Source organism: Amblyraja radiata, chromosome 16, assembly GCF_010909765.2.
Source record: "Amblyraja radiata isolate CabotCenter1 chromosome 16, sAmbRad1.1.pri, whole genome shotgun sequence".
Classification (NCBI taxonomy): domain Eukaryota; kingdom Metazoa; phylum Chordata; class Chondrichthyes; order Rajiformes; family Rajidae; genus Amblyraja; species Amblyraja radiata.
This window is the reverse complement of record NC_045971.1, coordinates 8,076,115-8,098,721: the sequence shown is the minus strand read 5'-3', so window position 1 is coordinate 8,098,721 and position 22,607 is coordinate 8,076,115. Positions and strand designations below refer to the sequence as shown.

The 22,607-nt window shown below is 47.0% G+C and overlaps 1 protein-coding gene across 1 annotated transcript in view; it reads right to left on the bottom strand.

Annotated features, from left to right (window-relative positions):
* Positions 1 to 22,607, bottom strand: part of tbx21 (T-box transcription factor 21) — a 52,315-nt gene that overhangs the window by 17,529 nt on the left and 12,179 nt on the right. The window contains exon 2 of the mRNA XM_033035024.1: positions 2,342 to 2,496. Coding sequence (XP_032890915.1) covers positions 2,342 to 2,496 — 155 coding nt within the window. The remainder of the gene's footprint in view (positions 1 to 2,341; positions 2,497 to 22,607) is intronic.

Here is a 22,607-nt window from a genome sequence, read left to right as displayed (position 1 = left end):
ACCAGCATCCCTGTACACTAGCACTATCTTACACGCTAGGGACAATTTACAATTCTTACTGAAGCCAAACCTGTGCATCTTTCAAGTGTGGGAGGAAATCAGAGCTCCCGGAGAAGACCCACGCAGTCACAGTGAGAAGGTATAAACTCTGTACAGACAGCACCCGTAGTCAGGATCAAAACCTGCTGTGATGCCACCATGCTGCAACATTTCAGTTCAGTATGGGTTATTGTCATGTGTACAGTGACAAGTTTTTGTTGCGCGCTATCAAGTCAGCGGAAAGACAAAGTTGCCATGATTCCACCTGCCCCTTAGAACCAACCCGTTGGGCAACAGAATCAGCCGAGCGACATATTCAGCCTCAGTAATTTCTAGGATTCTCACCACATCACTTGACAATGCCGAATGCTGACTCAGGCCATCTGCAAACCTTTGCTCCTCCGATACATGTTTGCTCAGCAGGTTATGTGTTAACCATACCTCATGTGCGTGCTGTTGTCACCTCAGAAGGGGGTGGTTTCAGGTTGCAGAGATGCAAGCATAAAAAAAACCTCTTTAATACCTTGCTTGGTATTCCATCGCTGTACTGTTAGAGGCATCGCTTTGTGATGTGAAACTGAACCAACTTAAATAAAAACATCACCCCCGATTTCCAGAATAATATTTCTCTCTCGCCCAACAAAATTGAGAGCAAAATATTTTGCCGAATAAAGTTTCCTTTTGTGGTAACACACTGGTTTAAACTGGCTGTGTATTTTCTACATTACAACAGTTGCCCAGACTGCAGAAATATTCTGCTGGTGTTGAATATATAACGGGGTAAAGTTTGCAATTTGTGTAAGTTACTCGATAAGAAGGGCGTCACGGTGGAGCAGTGGCAGAGTTGCTACCTTACAGCGCCTACAGGGCCAGAGACCCGGGTTCGATCCTGACTACGGGTGCTGTATGTACGGAGTTTGTACGTTCGCCCTATGACCTGCGCGGGGTTTTCTCCGAGACCTTGGGATTCCTCCCACACTCCGAAGGCAGGTTTGGAGGCTAATTGGCTGGGTCAAATTGTAAATTATCCCCAGTGTGTATGGGATAATGTTGGTGTGCGGGGATCGCTGGTCAGCGCGGACTCGGTGGGCCGAAGGGCCTGTTATCGCACTGTTTCTCTAAATTAAGTTAATTGCAGTTATTTTCATACAATCAGGGGGGGTCGCGTTTATTTATATCTAATCTCAATCAATACAGATCGAGAACGAGATACCAAGATCGAGATTTAGTTTTGTTTAGAGATACAGCATGGAAACAGGCCCTTCGGCCCATCAAGTCCACGTCCACCAGCAACCCCGTACACCACCACTATCCTACACAGGAGGGCCAATTTACAATCTTTGCCGAAGCCAATTAACCTACAAACCTGTACGTCTTTGGAGTGTGGGAGGAAACCGGAGCACCCGGGGAAACCCCACAGGAAGAAGGTACAAACTCCATACAGACAGCACCCGTAGTTGGGATTGAACTGGGTCTCTGGCGCTGTAAGGCAGCAACCCTACCGCTGTGCCACCGTGCCGCCCATGTGATCTCTGGTCACATGAACAGGCACGGAAATCGCTGTCAAAACATGCGGGGGGACACGTTTTCTTGGCACCGCGCGCCTGCGCACGCACGCGAGGCTTCGGCCATGGGCCCTGTGGACGGTAACATCGGGAGCTGACCTGGTTGGTGACCGACTCCGAACACCAGCAACAGCAGCTTCGTCCGCCCCGAATCGTGGGGCTTGAATCGGCCCGTTCACGGGGTCTTTCATCGGCCGGCGGGGGCTTCAACATTGGGAGCCTCGATCGCCTCGATCGCCTCGATGTAGCAGTTTGATTTTAAGCCGCGCCAGGCGCTGAAAGGCCCCGCGAATGGGCCGATTCAGCCCTTAGAAAGCGGCTGATTATGTCCGGATCACAAAACATGGGGGGGGGGGGGGGGAGAATCGTGCAAGAGAATCAGACTTGAAGAAGGGTCTCGACCCAAAACGTCACCCATTCCTTATCTCCAGGGATGCTGAGTTACTACAGTATTTTGTGTCTATCTTGGGTAGAACTAGATAGATTATTGGTTACAATAAAATATATAGTGGAATTGCTGAGAAAAATGTGATTGTATCCTGCATAGTAGGGACTACAGAATGATGAATGTATCTTGACCCATGCACTCGCATCTACTGCCTCCTATAAACTCCAGACACGGCAGTAGATACGTGTGCATGGACCAGAGGTCGGTAGGTACTTCTCCTCCCATGCAAGCCCATTCCCTCAGTAACCATTCAATGAATGCACATTGCTTCCGTCTGCAGTACACTGACCTTGCATGTTGCCTTCTGCCTTGCCGCACTGCACCCACTTTCCTCCCTGGTATCGCCAGTGATGTTGGTCTGCCAGGATAACATCCACATAAATGTTATAGTGAGCAGAAGGATCCAGGCCCGTGATGTTAAAACTCAGGAAAGGAAACATCCGCCTGGAAGAAGAAGGGGAGAAAAATATTAGCACTTAGTATCTTGGGAAAACATAGAAACATAGAAATTAGGTGCAGGAGTAGGCCATTCGGCCCTTCGAGCCTGCACCGCCATTCAATATGATCATGGCTGATCATCCAACTCACTATCCTGTACCTGCCTTCTCTCCATACCCCCTGATCCCTTTAGCCACAAGGGCCACATCTAACTCCCTCTTAAATATAGCCAATGAACTGGCCTCAACTACCTTCTGTGGCAGAGAATTCCAGAGATTCAACACTCTCTGTGTGAAAAATGTTTTTCTTATCTCGGTCCTAAAAGATTTCCCCCTTATCCTTAAACTGTGACCCCTTGTTCTGGACTTCCCCAATATCGGGACCATCTTCCTGCATCTAGCCTGTCCAACCACTTAAGAATTTTGTATGTTTCTATAAGATCCCCCCTCAGTCTTCTAAATTCTAGCGAGTACAAGCCGAGTCTATCCAGTCTTTCTTCATATGAAAGTCCTGGCATCCCAGGAATCAGTCTGGTGAACCTTCTCTGTACTCCCTCTATGGCAAGAATGTATTTTCTCAGATTAGGAGACCAAAACTGTACGCAATACTCCAGGTGTGGTCTCACCAAGACCCTGTACAACTGCAGTAGAACCTCCCTGCTTCTATACTCAAATCCTTTTGCTATGAATGCTGACATACCATTTGCTTTCTTCACTGCCTGCTGCACCTGCATGCCTAATTTCAATGACTGGCGTACCATGACACCCAGGTCTCGTTGCATCTCCCCTTTTCCTAATCGGCCACCATTCAGATAATGAACTGTTTGACAATAGACTTTCCAGTGCATTCACGAGAATTGGTCAGAGTTTAGACTTAGTTTCAGGCTGTAATACTCCATCAATTCTGATGAAAGGTCATGGATTTAATCCAGTTGAGATAAGTGAGTTGAGTTTAGCGTGGAAACAGGCCCTCCAGCCAAACGAGTCCACACTGACCAGCAATTACCCATGTACTGGAGAAGGATCGACCCGAAACGTCACCCATTCCTTCTCTCCAGAGACTCCAGCTTTTTGTGTCTACCCATGTACTATATATGAACTACAATAGTTCATATACTAGTGCTATCCTATACACTAGAGACAATTTACAGAAGCCAATTAATCTGCACACCTGCAGGTCTTTCGAATGTGGGTGGAAACAGCCCCTTCAGCCACCGAATCCACACCGACCAGCAATAAGCCGGTAGACTAACACTATCCTACACACTTGGGACAGTTTACAATTTTTACCGAAGCCAATTAACCTAGCAACCTGTACATCTATGGAGTGTGGGAGGAAACAGGGCATACGTGAACACTCCCTGTGTAATCTGAATATTGTAACATCACCATCTGAAGTGGTGACCAAATTGCTTTGCCTCGCTTTTTACACCAAATCATTTGACTACGTGCTACAAGCACTTAACGGCTGGCCAAGATGTGGACAGTCTCTCCAGAATGGCATTTACTTTTTTAATTAGAGATGGCCCAGTGATAAATAAAGATTTCTCCTGCTATGATATCTCGGGTAGTGACTCACCTCTCCTTCCACACATGAAAAATAATATCTTTTTAAGAGTTGGATTGTTGGTCAGGCAACACTTGGTTAAAATCTTGATCTCGGTTTAGACAAACGTGAGGCACTTTCACTGTTGCAAAAGAGTCATATTGGTAGAGCATGGAAACAAGCCCTTCAGCCCAACTTGCCCACACCGACCAACATGACCCATCTACACTAGTCCCACCTGCTTGCGTTTAACCCATATCCCTATAAACCTATCCTATCCATGTAATTGCCAGCGTTTAATTCTGAAATGTAGGTTGTTGCCTGGAGTAACTCAGCGGGTCAGGCAGCATCTCTGGAGAGAAAGAATAGGTGACCCTTCGGATTGGAACCCTTCTTCAGACCAATCCTGACCCGCTGAGTTACTCCAGCATATTGTGTCTTATCTTATCTGACCTAATGGGTTACACACACATTACCAATGTAAGACTCATTGCACTTTACAAAACAGCACAACAAGTTAAAGATTAACTGGCTGAATTTGTTTTCAGAATTGTCTACACTTTTGAGTCAACTTACTTCAAATCAAACAATGATACAGCCGGATGCTGAAGTTTTGAAAGAAACACATACACCATTCTCTTTGAACATGCAATGGTATATTTCTATATAAAAACGTTTGTCAAAACTGGGATCAAAATTGTAAGCAAGTCTTGCCTGAGTAACAATCTAACTCTTAAGATTTCCCTTCTAATGTGTAGGAGAGGTGAGTCATTACCTGAGATATCATAGCAGGAGAATTCTTAATAACTGGGCCATCTCTTCTAAAGAAAGAAATACAATGTCGGACGGAGAGCCTGTCCATACCTTAGCGAGCTCTCAAATGCTTGTAGCGTGCAGTCAAATGTTTGTAATAAAACAAGGCCAGCAATTTGATTTCCATATATCTCAAAACCATGACACAGCCAATGATGTCAATGGAAAATACCTTGCAAGGAGTTGTGGATCCAAGCGTCAATGAAATCAAGACACTTGTTTAACCATGGATGTTGTAGAACTATTTATTATGAAACGATACAAGGTGTTAAAGATTTAGACCATCTGATTTTATGCTGCTCTTAGGGAATCGAGGTGAGAAGCTGCTGAAGCAATGGTGGGGAAGCTGATAATTTCCCCCATTGTGATGCGGAGGAGTTACTCATTCGATTTAAATATGCGAGCAGTCCACAAATACTGGAGTCAGTCCTAAAGGGACGACAGATGGCACAATGGGCTAAGTGTTCGGCTGGCAACCGGAAGGTAGCCGGTTCGAATCCCGCTTGGAGTGCAGACTGTCGTTGTGTCCTTGGGCAAGACACTTCACCCACCTTTGCCTGTGTGTGAATGTGTGTGAGTGAGTGATTGGTGGTGGTCGGAGGGGTCGTAGGCGCAGATTGGCAGCCACGCTTCCGTCAGTCTGCCCCAGGGCAGCTGTGGCTACAGAAGTAGCTTACCACCACCGAGTGTGACTGAGGAGTGAATGAATAATGCGATGTAAAGCGCCTTGAGTATTAGAAAGGCGCTATATAAATCCCATCCATTATTATTATTACTAAACACCCAACTCTCTGCGAAAACAGGAACCACTGAAGTTGACAGTATTCCAAACTATTCATGGACTCAAGCACCTTCGTAGCTTATTTTGCACAGATATTATGTATTGTAAAATTCACCGGGGTAAAGGGCCTGTCCCACTTTCGCGACTTTTTCGGTGACTGCCGGCACCCATCATAGGTCGTTGCAGGTCGCCGAAAATTTTCAGCGTGTTGAAAATCCAGCGGCGACCAGAACAAGGTACGACTCTTTGGGTGACTACTCACGATTGTACAGGCGTCACCCTGAGACATGTCGCTATGGTGTCGCCTGTATGGTCGCGAGTAGCCTCCTCAGTAGCCCAAAGAGTCGTAGCGTCTTTCTGGGCGCCGCTGAAGTTTCAACATGTTGTAAATTTCCGGCGACCTGCGACGACCTACGACGGCGCCGGCAGTGGCCGAAAAAGTCGCGTAAGTGGGACAGACCCAGTAGGAATTCATCTTTGTCAGTACTAAACATTGACATAATTTAAACGTAGAAACAAGGAACAGCGGATGCTTTTGATGTTTAGTTAGTTGTGCAATTGACTTCCCTGCATTCTGGGCCTGTCCCACTTGGCGATTTTTTGGGCAACTGTCGGTGACTGTCGTAGTCGTAGCAGGTCGCAGAAAAACCGGTGACAACCCACGTCATCCTGGCAACAACCTACGACAGCACCCACGTCAGGAGAAGTCAAGCTACGCTCATTGGCGTCAAACCCACTGCCTCCGAACATTTTTCAACATGTTGAAAATTTAGCGCCGACCAGAGGGCGCTACGATTTTTTGCGCGAATGCGGAGACCGCCGGCGAACACGTGGCGACAAACTAGTCGCCTGTAGTTGCCTAAAAAAAATCACCTAAGTGGGACAGGCTCATTAGGATGTTTAAATGGGAGATCATAGACGGGAGATTATAGGGGTGGTGCGGTGGCACAGCGGTAGAGTCGCTGCCTTGCAGTGCTCTCAGCGCCAGAGACCCGGGTTCAATCCCGCCTACGGGTGCTGTTGGTACGCTCTCCCCGTGACTGCGTGGGTTTTCCCCGGGATCTTCGGTGTCCTCCCACACTCTAAACACGTACAGGTTTGTAGGTTAATTGGTTGGGTGTAAATGTAAAATTGTCCCTAGTGTGTGTGGGATAGTGTTAATGTGCGGGGATTGCTGGTTGGTGCAGACATGGGGTGGGTCGAAGGGCCTGTTTCCGCGCTGTAGTTCTAAACTAAACCAATAAAGTCACACAGCAAGGAAACAGGCCCTTCGGCCCACTGAGGCTGCCATCTTTCTATACTAATCTTGTGCTACTACCGTTTTTAATTTCTCCCCGCATTGACCCGTATCAACCCACCCTCACCTCCACAATCTACTGATCACCTGCACACCAGGGAAATGAGCATTTCCCAATTCAAAGCTTCCAGCGACTAAAAGGACAAGGCCACACGGAACTGTAACTATCTTCAAATCACGGAGTGCCCGGACTCATGACTATGTTTGTTTCCTTATCATCACAGGATCTAATTCATCGAACTCTATGTCTCTGCGATGTGACGGTGGTCACAGAGTGGCGATAGATGTTTCTAGAAGCTAATCCACCATTTCCGTCTCAATTGGAAATTGGGCATGAAGGTCTTGCTGGAGAGACCCACATCTTTAACAATCACATCCGAAAATCACCCAATCTACGTTCCCCCCAGATGCTGAGATGCTCGAGCACTTTGCGTCTTTTTTGAAAGTAATAGTTTAGTTAGTTTAGATTATTGTCACATAAATGAATGTAAAAAATCATAAAAGGTTCAGGTTTAGTTTAGAGTGCATTTCGTTGTCTCTGTACTGTACACTGACAATGACAATGAAAATTGAATCTGAATCTGAGATACAGCGCAGAAACAGGCCCTTCGGCTCATCGACTAACGATCCCTGCATATTAACACTATCCTATACACACTAGGAACAATTTTTACATTTTTTTTTACCGAGCCAGTTTACCTACAAACCTGTATGTTTTCAGAGCGTGGGAGGAAACTAGAGATCTTGGAGAAAACCCACGCGGGTAACGGGGAGAACGTAAAACTACGTACAGACAGCGCCTGTAGTCGGGATCGAACCCGGGTCTCCAGCGCTGCAAGTGCTGTAAAAGGCAGCGACTCTACTACTGCGCCCCTATATCAATTTACAGTAGGTGTTATATTTATTGTATTGACCCAGTTTCCAGTTTTCCTAGTGCAGTCTGACAAAATAATATTTCTCAGGCTTGTGCAGACATCGGCAGAACCAACCTCCCTTTCATTGACTCCATTTATACATCACGCTGCCTCGGCAAGGCCACCAGCATAATCAAGGACGTGTCGCACCCTGGCCACTCCCTCTTCTCCCCTCTCCCATCAGGCAAAAGGTATACAAGTGTGAAAACGCACACCTCCAGATTCAGGGACAGTTTCTTCTCAGCTGTTATAAGGCAACGGAATCATCCAATCACAACCAGAGAGCTGTGCTGAACGACTATCTACCTGTTTGATGACCCTCGGACTATCCGTGATCGGACTCTGCTGGCTTTACCTTGCACTAAAACGTTATTCCCCTATCATGTATCTATACACTGATACACGGCTCGATTCTAATCGTGTATTGTCTTTCTGTTGACTGGAAAAGCAAAAGCTTTTCACAGCAGAATTTGTGGCCACATCCTCTTTTGTAGGCTTTGCATTTAAAAGGAATGAGAAAGCGATGTCACTTGCTGAAGAGATATTAATGATTAATGAGTCCACCCCAATCATGCCCGCACATTAACGCTACCCCACACACACAAGGGACAATTCACACTTAGACAAGTATACAAACCCCAAGCCAATTATCCTACAAACATAGGTGCAGGAGTAGGCCATTTGGCAGAGCCAGCACCGCCATTCACTGTGATCATGGCTGATCATCCAAAATCAGTTCACTGTTCCTGCCTTCTCCCCATATCCCTTGATTCCGTTAGCCTTAAGAGCTATATCTAACTCTCTCTTGAAAACATCCAGTGAATTCGCCTCCACTATCTTCTGTGGCAGAGAATTTCACAGATTCGCAACTCCCTGGCTGATTTTCTTTTCCTCATCCAAGCCTGTACGTCTTTGGAGTGTGGGGAGAAACTGAAGATCTCGGGGGAACCGCACACGGTCACGGAGGAGAACAAACAAGCTCCGTGCAGACAGCACCCGTAGTCGGGATTGGTCTCCCGGGTCTCTGGAGCTGCAAGCGCTGTAAGGCAGCAACTCTACCGCTGCGCCACCGTGCTGCTTTAGTGTTTTTGTCTAAAAGTAGACAAAAACAGAGGGAAGGAAATTCCAGAGACTCAGACTGTTTTAATTGAAGGCACACAGGAGTTGGAAGGGCAGAAAGCACAAGGGGGTTTCTGTACTTGAGGTTTCAGCACCAAGACTGCGGTGGATCACGTGCGTTGCAGGTGAATCATTTGTCTGGTCAGCGCAGTGGAATCCTGGCACTTCTTTTTGTTTATTATCCTCGTAGATGATCAGGAGATATTAAGTCACAAGTGCAAGGGCTTCATTGATGGGCGACTCAAAAGTTAATGCAAGTGCTTGGCAGAGGCAAAAAAGGCCAAGAACAGCAACAGGTGGATTTGAATCAACATGAGACTTCTGCCAAGAGTTGGCAATTGCAGCTCGACGTGGAAAATTACAAGTGGTTCAGAAGGAAAGAAAAATATAGTCAGGAAGGGAGTTTACTTAAGGGGGGGGGGGGGAGCCTGCAATTATGGAAAATACAGTTACCTTGATACAAAGGGGTATGGCAACACACACAAGTTGTGTTACTGAATGTGTAGTGCAGAGGTTAGGACTAATAGAGTCACAGGGTCATAGAGCCATACAGCGCGGAAACAGGCCCTTTGGCCCACCGTGTCCGCGCCGACCAGCGATCCCCACACATTAACACCATCCTACACCCACTAGGGACAATTTTTACATTTACCAAGCCAATTAACCTGCAAACCTGAACGTCCAAATTTGGAGTGTGGGAGGAAACCGAAGATCTTGGAGAAAAACTCACGCAGGTAACGGAGAGAACGTACAAACTCCGTACAGACAGCACCCGTAGTCGGGATCGAACCTGGGTCTCTGGCGCTGCATTCGCTGTAAGGCAGTAACTCTACCGCTGCGCCACCATGACCACCCTAACCCGGCCCTCATCCGCTCCCCACATACTTGGGGCAATTTACAAGAGGCCAATTAACCTGCAAACCCACGCGGTCACAGGGAGAACAGGCAAACTCCACACTGACAGCAGCAGAGGTCAGGATCGAACCTGGATTCCTGGCGCCGTGAGGCAACAGCTGTGCCAGCCGTCACTGTCATTGCTGCCTGACTTGCGGAGTATTGCCAGAAACCTCTGCTTTTATTCCACATTTCCAGCATCTGCAGTATTTTTGTGCTGCAAAATTCTCACCGTCCCACCGTGGGAAGCTCACCGCCATCTCATTGGGTTTGTGAAAGATTGCAGTGCCACCATCCTGACCAAAGTAAGTGCAAAAAAACATGACCCTGGAGGAAAAACTCAGCGGGTCGGGCAGCGTCCGTGGAGGGAAACGGATAGGCGACGATATGGGTTCGGATTGAAAAAGAGTCCCGGCTCTAAAAATCGTCTATCCATTTCCCTCCACGAATGCTACCTGAGCCGCTGGGTTCTTCCAGCGCCTGCGGTCACAGGGGGAGGGTGCAGACGGCGCCCAAAGTCAGGATTGGACTTGGGTCTCTGGTTTTGTCAGGCAGCAATCCAGCCAACTGAGAATCCCTCAAGCATCTCTACAAACACTGTCAAATGTCCCGTTTATGGAAGTGAATGTTCTGGGTTTCAACCAAATCCTAACGATATTGTTGCCAATATCATCAACAATTCATGTTACACAAAGTATGACAATAGACAATAGGTGCAGGAGCAGGCCATTCGGCCCTTCGAGCCAGCACCGCCACTCAATGTGATCATGGCAGATCATCCCCAATCAGTACCCCGTTCCTGCCTTCTCCCCATATCCCATGACTCCGCTATTTTTAAGAACCCTATCTAGCTCTCTTTTGAAAGCATCCAGAGAACCTGCCTCCACCGCCCTCTGAGGCAGAGAATTCCACAGACTCACCACTCTCTGTGAGAAAAAGTGTTTCCTCGTCTCCGTTCTAAATGGCTTACTCCTTATTCTTAAACTGTGGCCCCTGGTTCTGGACTCCCCCAACATCAGGAACATGTTTCCTGCCTCTAGCGTGTCCAAACCCTTAACAATCTATGGTTTTCTGATATTAGCTTCTGACCAATTAGGCATAGAGTCAAACAGCACAAAAACAGCCCCTCTGACCCAACTAGTCCATTCCATCCAAAATGCCCCATCTAAGCTAATCTTATTTCTCTGCATTTGGCCCCTGGTCCTCTAAACCGTTCCTATTAATGTACCTGCCTCCACCATCTCCTCTGGCAGCTCGTTCCATACATCCACCACTCTGAATGAAAAGTTTCCCTCAGGTTCCGATTAAATCTTTCCCCTCTCACCTTAAACCTATGCCCTCTAGTTCTTGCCATCATCAACAGTTCTCTGGCCACTGGAGCTGTTCCTACCTGCTTCAAGCACGCGATGGTCCAGCCCCTCCTGAAAAAAACCCAACCTCGACCCCACCTTGCCAAGCAACTACAGACCTATTTCCAAACTGCCTTTCCTCTCAAACGTCCTTGAAAAGGTAATTTTAAGTCAACGTATGCCATACCTTCACCAAAATACCATCCTGGAAACTTTCCAATCAGGTTTCAGGGCCCACCACAGCACAGAGTCTGCCTTGTTGAAGGTACATAACGACCTACTTGACTCCGGCGACTGTGTAATCCTGCTCCTTCTTGACCTCAGCGCAGCATTTGATACAGTCGACCACACCATCCTAATTGACTGTCCCGGTACGGGGTTGGTATTGATGGCACTGCCCTGAGCTGGTTCGTCTCCTACCTCAAAGATAGGAGTTTCTCTACTAACATAGGCAACTCTTTCTCCTCCCCAGCTAGCCTCTGCTGCGGGGTTCCACAAGGTTCCATCCTTGGCCCCATTCTCTTCTCCCTGTATATGCTTCCCTTAGGCCAAGTCATTCAAAGGCACAGCATTTCCTTCCATTGCTGTGCAGACGATACACAGCTCTATCTCCCCCTGAACCCCAACAACCGATCAAATCTACTTAACCTTTTCCACTGCCTTGAGCATATAAAGTGTTGGATGGCCCAGAACCTCCTCCAACTAAATCAACCTACTCGGCCCCTCAGACTCATTCAAAACGATAGCAGGCCGCCTTGGAAGCCTTACCCCCTTACTCAAACCTCACGTCAAAAACCTTGGCGTGATATTTGACTCCATGTTGAAATTTGACAAACAAGTCAATGCCGTGGTAAAAGCGAGCTTCTTTCAGCTTCAGACGATAACTAAAATAAAACAATTCCTCCAGTTTGACGACCTCGAAAAGATCATCCCACACATTTATCTCCTCCCGCCTCGATTACTGCAACTCCCTTTACACCGGCATCAGCCAATCTTCCTTGTCCTGCCTGCAACTGATCCAAAACGCCGCAGCGAGACTGCTGACGGGCACCCGAGAAAGGGGCCACATCACCCCGATTCTGGCCACTCTCCACTGGCTCCCTGTGTGGTTCAGAATCAATTTCAAGCTCCTCCTTTATGTTTACAAAGGGGCTTGCCCCCACCTGCATCAAAAATCTGCTAACCCACCATACCACCTCCAGGTCCCTCAGGTCGGCCGACTTGGGGTTACTGACCATCTAGGCATAAGCTCAGGGGCGACCGTGCCTTTGCGGTTGCGGTTGCAGCTCCTAGACGATGGAACAGCATCCCTCTTCCCATCAGAACTGCCCCCTCCATCGCCTCTTTTAAGTCTAGACTTGAAACTTATTTCTACTCACAAGCGTTTCTTGAGGTCCTCTGAGGGAGCGTTGTACGTATGTATTGTTAGATCTATGTACCACTGTATGTAGCATGTTAGTACCTCCACCAATGTAATGCACTTTGGTCAATGAGAGTTGTTTTTAAATGTGCTATAGAAATAAAATTGACTCGACTTGACTTCTCTGGTGACTGCATTTGTGGTATTATTTTGAATTGAATTGAATTAATTTAATTAGCCAAGTATGTATACATACAAGTAATTAGCCTCGGTGCTTTGCTCGCAAGTAACAGCACGATATACAGTAGACAATTAAAAATAAAACATTATAATTTAAACATGTGAAGAATGAAATAAAATACTAGAGCACACGGAGGCTACAGACTTTTGGTTGTTGAGTAGAGCTACTGCTCGTGAAAAAAAAGCTATTTTTATGTCTGGCTGTGGCAGCTTTGACAGTCCGGAGTCGCCTTCCAGAGGGAAGTGCTTCAAAGAGTTTGTGGCCAGGGTGAGAGGGGTCAGAGATGATCTTACCCGCTCTCTTCCTGGCCCTTGCAGTGTACAGTTTGTCGATAGGGGGGGAAGGTTGCAGCCAACAACCTTCTTGGCTGATCGAACGATTCGCTGCAGTCTCCGGATGTCGTGCTTGGTGGCTGAGCCAAACCAGACCATGATGGAGAAGGTGAGGACAAACTCTATGATGGCCGTATAAAACTGGACCATCATTGCCTGTGGCAGATTTTCTACCCTATTAGAACCATTGAGGTAACCAGATTCATCAAGCAGCTTGTGTAGGAAAGAACTGTAGATGCTGGTTTAGACAATAGACAATAGGTGCAGGAGCAGGCCCTTCGAGCCAGCACCGCCATTCAATGTGATCATGGCTGAACATCCCCAATCAGTACCCCGTTCCTGCCTTCTCCCCATACCCCCTGAATCCACTATTTTGAAGGGCCCTATCTAGCTCTCTCTTGAAAGCATTCAGAGAACCTGCTTCCACCACCCTCTGAGGCAGAGAATTCCACAGACTCACAACTCTCTGTGAGAAAAGGTGTTTCCTCGTCTCCGTTCTAAATGGCGGCTTACTCCTTGTCCTTAAACCGTGGCCCCTGGTTCTGGTCTCCCCCAACATCGGGAACATGTTTCCTGCCTCTTGCGTGTCCAAGCCCTTAACAATCTTATATGTTTCAATGAGATTCCCTCTCATCCTTCTAAACTCCAGAGTGTACAAGCCCAGCTGCTCCATTCTCTCAGCATATGACAGTCCCGCCATCCCGGGAATTAACCTTGCAAACCTACGCTGCACTCCCGTTTAAGTCGAAGGTAGACACAAAATGCTGGGGTAACTCTGCGGGGACACAGGCAGCATCTCTGGAGGGAAGGAAGCAAGAGTCAAGGAGAGATAGAATCAAGCAACTTGTCCCACTACAAGAATGTCCCATCTTTTCTCCCATTCGGCACGGAAACAGGCCCTTTGGCCCACCAAGCCCCTGCCAACCTCTGAGGTGCCCATTTACACTAATTGAGGGGGGATCTTATAGAAACTTACAAAATTCTTAAGGGGTTGGCCAGGCTAGATGCAGGAAGATTGTTCCCGGTGTTGGGGAAGTCCAGAAAAAGGGGTCACAGTTTAAGGATAAGGGGGAAATCTTTTAGGACCGAGATGAGAAAAACATTTTTCACACAGAGAGTGGTGAATCTCTGGAATTCTCTGCCACAGAAGGTAGTTGAGGCCAGTTCATTGGCTATATTTAAGAGGGAGTTAGATGTGGCCCTTGTGGCTAAAGGGATCAGGGGGTAGGGAGAGAAGGCAGGTACAGGATAATGTTAGATGATCAGCCATGATCATATTGAATGGCGGTGCTGGCTCGAAGGGCCGAATGGCCTACTCCTGCACCTATTTTCTATGTTTCTATGTTTCTAAAACTGTTCATCTCTTATTGGTGTTATAATCTAAGCATTTTGATAATTCTGACTGTTCTGCTTTCCTTGTTACCCTTAATACCAGAAGAAAATGATCCCAGATTGAACAGCATTGAACTCAACACTCTCTCTCCGAAGAAGGGTCCCCACCCGAAACATCACCTAGTCCTCCAGAGACGCTGCCTGACCCTCTGACTTACTCCAGCGCTTCGCGTTTTACTCAAGATTCCAGCAACAGCCTTTCACTGTTCAGTGTTTCAATGAGGTGTCCCCTCATATCTTCTAAACTCCAGCGAGTACAAGCCCAGTGCCAGCCATGATCATATTGATTGGCTCGAAGGGTTGGCTCGAAGGGCCGAATGGCCTACTCCTGCACCTATTTTCTATGTTTCTATGTTTCTAATACGTTTTATTTTCCCCACACCTCCCAACTTCCTTTCCCCAGATTCTACCACAGCGACACACTAATGCCGATTTACTGTGGTCTGTCAACCTTCCAACTTTCATGTTTAAGAAAGAACTGCAGATGCTGGAACAAATCGAAGGTAGACAAAAAATGCTGGAGAAACTCAGCGGCTGAGGCAGCATCTATGGAGAGAAGGAATAGGCGACGTTTCGTCGCCTATTCCTTCTCTCCATAGATGCTGCCTCAGCCGCTGAGTTTCTCCAGCATTTTTTTTGTCTACCTTCCACCTTTCATGTCTTGTGGATGTGGGATGAAACCGGAGCGCCTGGGAGAATCCCACCTGGTCACAGGGAGAACGTGCAACCCCCACACAGACCATTCTCAGGCTCTGGACTGCTAGAACAGTATCGGGACTCCGTGAAGTTAAACGAGACGTTGTTAAGATTTACGTAAGACTGTTGAATGCTTTGGTTACATTTTTCACAAGATGAATTATTGGTCTGCAACCCCTTCTTCTTTTAAAAACGTATTTTTGCAGTGTTAACAGATTATTATTTAGCCTTCTATCAGCACTAAACACTTTCTCTGATGTGGTCACGTTGCCGATAGCTGCAGTCTTGATGATTAAAATGTGTAAATACATATGTGGGGGGGATAAGAGGTATTGAGGTCGGATGACCTGAATATGATCAGTACAGTAGTACAACACTATCTCCCACGACTCCCTTCTGTCTAAGTCTTGTCTTCCCACCCCATCTCATCCCACTCATTATTTATACTTAAGCCCAGTTAATAACAGCTCCTATCCCAAACCAAGCCAAGATTCATAGTGTCAAAAAATAATTTTAGGTAGACACAAAATGCTGGAGAAACTCAGCGGGACAGGCAGCATCTATGCAGAAAAGGAATAGGCAAGACATTTCGGGTCGAGACCCTTCTTCAGACTCTGCAGTTCTTTCTCACACAAACAAATCATTATCGTTGTCTACATGTACAAACAGTGTTACCAATTTACAGGTAGACACAAAATGCTGGAGAAACTCAGCGGGTGAGGCAGCGTCTATGGAGCGAAGGAAATAGGCAACGTTTCGGGCCGAAACCCTCCTTCATCACTGTCCTATAAATCTGATGTCTGCAAGGAACATCTTGCCAATCCCACATTTCTTTCTTATCTTCTTGTTTATTATAATGTTTTACAGTGTTCTATGTTTACATATTCTGCTGTGCCGCTGCAAGTAAGAATTTCATTGTTCTACCTGAGAAATTATGAAAGGACTGGACAAGCTAGATGCAGGAAAAATGGTCCCAATGTTGGGCGAGTCCAGAACCAGGGGCCACAGTCTTAGAATAAAGGGGAGGTCATTTAAGACTGAGGTGAGAAAAAACTATTTCACCCAGAGAGTGGTGAATTTATGGAATTCCCTGCCACAGAGGACAGTGGAGGCCAAGTCACTGGATGGATTTAAGAGAGAGTTAGATAGAGCACTAGGGGCTAGTGGAGTCAAGGGATATGGGGAGAAGGCAGGCACGGGTTATTGATAGGGGACGATCAGCCATGATCACAATGAATGGCTCGAAGAGCCGAATGGCCTCCTCCTGCACTTATTTTCTATGTTTCTATGTTTAAATATGACAATGAAACACTCTTGACTCTTTTCTGTGCCCCCCCCACCCACCCACACCCATTACTCCCACCCTCCCAGTCCCCCCCCCCCCCCCCCCCTGCCTTCCCCCCCCCCCCCCCCCTTACATCACTCTCATCCCGGAACCCCTCAGTTCCCTTTTATCAGCCACCGCAATTTTACGCACAGTCACAACCGTCCAACGAAGCGCTGTCCCAGTCTGTGCACCCTTATCCCCAACCAGTCTGAACCCAAAACGTCACCAATTCCTTCTCTCCAGAGATGCTGCCTGTCCCGTTGAGTTACTCCAGCATTTTGTGTCTACCTTCCCTTTTATCCCCTCCTTTCCTACCCATTGCAGCGTAACAGTTCAAAAGAAAGTCCAATGTCCGCAATGAGGTTGGTTGGAGGATCGGGACTGTACCCTTGTTTACGGAGGAACCGTTCCGAAGCCCAATGACAGTGTGAGGAGAAGTGTGTGTTTGTGTTGGCTCCCATGTGTTTGTAATTGCGAAAGTGTGTAGGTCCAATAACCTGCCAATTTGGTCTTTTAAGACAGAGATCTAACTTTGATCAGTAAAACATCTTGATACTGGACAGGGAATTTCATCCAAAGTTTACATGCTGGACGATTCTTTAATACTCTCACCACTGCTGCAGCTGTAGAACATTAACTTTCTCAGCAGCTTAGCTGAAAGTATATAGATCTTCAAACAGCGCCAGAGACCCGGGTTCGATCCTGCCTACGGGTGCTTGCCTGTGCGGAGTTTGTACATTCTCACCGTGACCTGCGTGGGTTTTCTCCGAGAACTTCGGTCTCCTCCCACACTCCACAGACGTGCAGGTTTGTAGTCAATGTAAAAATGTCCCTAGTGTGGGATAGTGTTAATGTGCGGGGATCGCCGCGGACTTGGTGGGCTCAAGGGCTTGTTTCCGCGCTGTATCTCTAAACTAAACTGAACAGGGGGCGCTGCTCTGGCAGCAGCCATGTCATGCAGCTCGTCAGTTTTTCAACCTTTTTTTATTTTTTTAGTATGTTTTAAAGTCTGTATTTGATGTTTCTTTGTGTGTTTTATGTGGGGGGTGGTGTGGGGGGGTGAGGGGGAAACCGCTTCGGTCGCCTCCTCCATGGAGAGGCCAGTTTTTCCAGGTCGCCTCCCCCGTGGCCTAACATCAAGGATCGACGCGGCCTTTCCCGGAGACGCGCCCGGGGCTTCAGCGGCGGGCGCAGCGTGGACTCTCGGCGTGGAGCGGGTGAGCCCTCGCTGGAGAGGAGCGCTCCGTTTCGCTGGCCCGGGGCAGCCGGCAGCCTGAAGTCGCAGCCTGAAGCCGCGGTCTGCAGAGCTCCAGCTGGTGCGGCGTCTACAGCCCGGGATCTCACGTTGGGGACCCGGGGGAAGAAGAAGCCATCACTGCCGGCCCGCGGCCGACTTCTACCGCGGGTCCGGCATGGACTTACCATCACCCCTGGAGGGGAGCTTCGACCGCCGGCCCTGCAGTCTACGGTGCTTCTGGCTGCGGCGGGGACTTTAAATCTTGACCGCCGGCCTGCGGCCTACAACAACTTGAAGCCACGGTCTCCGGTGAGGAAGAGCCGATCCTGGACTGACTCTGGACTCTGGTCCTGACCACGGGGGGGAAATGGAGGACTGGCCAAATTTTGTGCCAGTGATGAATGCTGTGGTGGATGTTTGTGTTACAGTTTTATTGTGGTTGTGTGTTCTTTATTATTGTATCGCTGCAGACAACCCAAATTTCCACCAGCCTGGCTGTGTGGCAATAAATTATATCTAATCTAATCTAACAGATAAGTCTTTCCATCTGAGCCCAAAAAGATGAAGTAAAAGAAGTACTACAGAACTTGGTGATTTTCTCAGATGAGTAATACGATTCTCTGCTGTTTACACCAGAGGCTTTGTCCTCTCACCTCCTCTCACCGTCTGATGAAGTCATCAATCTCCCACGGTTTGCAGGTCAAACGTATCGTGCACAGTCCCATTTGTACTTCACTAGAGTCAGTGCAGACTCCATAACTTCCTCCTGCACTGAATTGCCACCGAGGCAATGATGGTCCAGTCACGTCCGCTTAGTTTAGAGATACAGCGCGGAAACAGGCCCTCCGGCCCACAGAGTCGGCACCGACCAGCGATCCCCGCACACCGACACCATCCTACACACACTAGGGACAATCTACACATACACCAAGCCAATTGACCTACAAACCTGTACGTCTTTGTGGAGTGTGGGAGGAAACGGGGAGAACGTACAAGCCTATAGTCGGGATCGGACCCGTGTCACCGCCGCTGCCTGTGACACTGATTTACTCCACCATTTTGTGTCTATCTATGGTGTATAACCAGGATCTGCGGTTCCTTCCTTCACTGCACTTTTTGTAACTTTGTCAGCGCTTCTGCGGTGACTTTTTATGCAAAAACAAAGAATGTCTCTGCACCTAGCTCAGTACAAGTGACAATAAAATATCATCATCATCACACATGTACGTCGGAAGGAACCGTAGATGCTGGTTTACATCAAAGATAGACACAAAATGCTGGAGTAACTCAGTGAGTCAGGCAGCATCTTAGTTTACTTTAGCTTTGTTTAGAGATACAGCGCGGAAACAGGCCCTTTGGCCCACCAAGTCCACAACGACCAGCGATCCCCGCACATTAACACTATCCCACGCACACTAAAGACAATTTTACATTTTCATGCCAAGCCAATTAAAATAACAAGCCTATTGGTCTTTGGAGTGTGGGAGGAAACACATGCAGCTCATGGGGAGAATGAACAAACTCCGTACAGACAAGGAGGCGTAGTCAGGATCAAACCCAGCTCTCTGGCAGTAGCTCTACCACTACACCACAGTGCCAGCCTATTTTTTCTGGGATTCCTTTTCTCCAGGAGATGATGCTGCCTGACCCGTTGTGTTACTCTGGCATTTTTTGTGTGTCTATTTCCTGTTTTTAAAACATGTATGGACCACAATATTTTAGCATGCAGGGTTAACAACACTTAAGGTTTGTCTTCAAGCATCTCTTCACATTTAGATATTACAATTCCAAGTCAGCTGTTATGTCCTGGGCAATTCACTTCCCCGTACGTACTCCATCATCCATCCTAAACATGACATGCAGTTTCATGCCCCACGTAAAACACTTTAAAAAAAAATTTTGAGCCGCTTATTGAAATGATCAGATATAAGATCGCCGATAATCCTTGTGACTCGTTAGCAGGTCACTGGAAACAAATGTTGAACGTCGATTTCTATTAAAGAATGTGGATGCAAAATTAGAATTCAAGCATGTTTCAAAACTGTAGAAGAATTCACAAACTGACTCATGTGGTATTCCCCAGCCCACCAACATTTTAGAAATTTTCTTGGGCAAGAAATAATAGTGAAATGAGCACGTTTCAATTTATTTTGTGTGTGCGCGTGTGTGTGATCTAGTCTACACTTTCCAAACTGCTGTGTAATGTGCGGCTTTTAAAACACACCACTATCAAATGTCGTTGGAGTTTGTCGTTTGAGATCTTGCCCAGCTAAAGTGGGATTTATTTCATATTTAATGTAGCTCGGGGAAATGTTGCTTCTAAGAAGCTAGACGTCTAGCTCGAGGGCCGACTGTACCGTGGCTCATTGAACAGGTTTATAAACATGTCTCCTGACAGCGTTCGGGGTAACTTAGAGTTCAGCTGCTTCCAGTACAACACCGACACGTGCTACTACTGAGCATCTGAGTGAGGTCAAGGGGAAGGGCATGGCCTGAACGCTTGGCATTTGAATCATAAGCACTGAGGTCACCAGCAATACACCACGGCGCATCATCTCTCTCTCCCTCTCGCTCGCGCTTTCATTCACAAGCAACGCTCGTATGATTAACGAGAGATAAAAGGGGGAAGCTGAGCGGAGCTGAAGGGTGAGGTGGGACATCCTAGGAACCTGAAATCAGCAGAAACCACTGCGACTAGATAGCGGCAGGTACGTATCTTACAAGGCAGCGTAAACATTTGAGGATCAAAGGACATCCAAAATGTTCGGCAAGTTAATTGTGCATTTCCTGTTGAGTGATGAAATGTGAAAACTATCGCGTTTTGGCGTAAAAACCCGCGTTCCACATCTGCCTTTCTTCAAGAAGTATAAATCTAAGTGTGTGAATTGTACCAACAATTTAAAGTGTGCATGGATCTGGAACTTATGGTGGAGAAGCAACATGAATGATTCAGATTTAGCAAGTTATATTAGATTCCATAAATAAAAAAGCCTTTCACTGTACCTCAGTATACCTGGCAGTAAACTAAACTGAACTGATAACATGGAGGATGGTTTCAGAGCCAGATATTGCAGAAACAATTAAATGCAAAGTGTTCCAAGATATGAAAGGGGATAATTAAAATGGTGCCTTGCCTACAACATACACCAACATTGCACAGACTAATAGGTCAAAATGATAAGCTGACTGGAGGCTTTCAGCACATGAAAACCTTTCATGACATTAATTAAAATTTAGGCAAGCTGGCCAAACAGGTGCTTCTTCCGACAAAAAATGTCAAGTGTGCTGAGTTGACCAAAAATCCAAAGGCCTCCTCGTTGAACCTAAATCTGTTGCAACTTCGGGTTTTCAAATGAAAGTGACATCGGTCGCCAGTCATAAGTTAATACTTACAATTGCAAAGACTTTGTTAGTTAGGCCTCTTACTTTACTTACAATAACAAAACAAAAAATTACTTTATTTTCAAAAGCAGAAGGAGAATTACTTTGAATAAAACTCCAAATATATACGGGCAAACCTCATTTTTTCCCCCCCCACTGGACACAGGCAAGATGCGAAAGCATTAAGGACACCCATTGAAAATTGGCACAGAAATAGGATTGTAAATTGCAATAAGCTCCAGGAACTAATATGTAGAAGGTGCAGTTTTCCTAAAAGACCATTGTACCATCTGAGTTTGGGGTAATTCCATCATTAGTAATAATCGGTCAAAATATCATATCATTGAGAGGATGTGTTTAAGAAGGAACTGCAGATGCTGGAAAATCGAAGGTAGACAAAAGTGCTGGAGAAACTCAGCGGGTGCAGCAGCATCTATGGAGCGAAGGAAATAGGCAACGTTTCGGGCCGAAACCCTTCCGGGTTTCGGCCCGAAACGTTGCCTATTTCCTATAGTGGAGATTGTTCAACTCTTTGCATGGAGCGAAGGAAATAGGCAACGTTGCCTGTTTCCTTCGCTCCACAGATGCTGCTGCACCCTCTGAGTTTCTCCAGCACTTTTGTCTACCTTCGATACCATAAACTCCAACGACATTTGATAGTGGTGTGTTTTAAAAGCCGCACATTACACAGCAGCTTGGAAAGTGTAGACTAGATCACACACACGCGCACACACAAAATAACTTGAAACGTGCTCTTTTCACTATTATTTCTTGCCCAAGAAAATTTCTAAAATGTTGGTGGGCTGGGGAATACCACATGAGTCAGTTTGTGAACCAAGGGTTTCGGCCCGAAACGTTGCCTATTTCCTTCGCTCCATAGATGCTGCTGCACCCGCTGAGTTTCTCCAGCACTTATGTCTACCTCCTATATCATTGAGAGGACTTAGGAATCAGCGGAAGGCTGAATTCCTGGCTGGTGCTCCACTAGGCCATGGCTGTCAGAGCCATGGGTGCTGAATTTGCCCTCACCTTCTCCAACTACACTGCTCTGGATTTCCCACCCACTAATCCTGGTCAGAAGTCGCTTATGTGTGAACGTTGATGCTCGTACCCACTGATGCTTCAGTCCAGACTTGATCGTTGTGGCACAGCTGGTAGGGAAGCTGCCTCTCAGCGCCAGAGACACGGGTTCAATCCTGACTCTCCCATCAGGCAAGAGGCACAGAAGTGTGAAAACGCACACCGCTCCACATCTAGGGAGTTTCTTCCCAGCTGTTGTCAGGCAAGGCAACCATCCTATCTCCAGCTAGGCAGCCATCTACCTCAAATGACACCCTCTGACGACATTTAATCTGACTTTACTGTACTTAATAATAATAATAATAATAATAATAATATATTTTATTGTCATTGCACAGAAGTGCAACGAGATTTGGTAT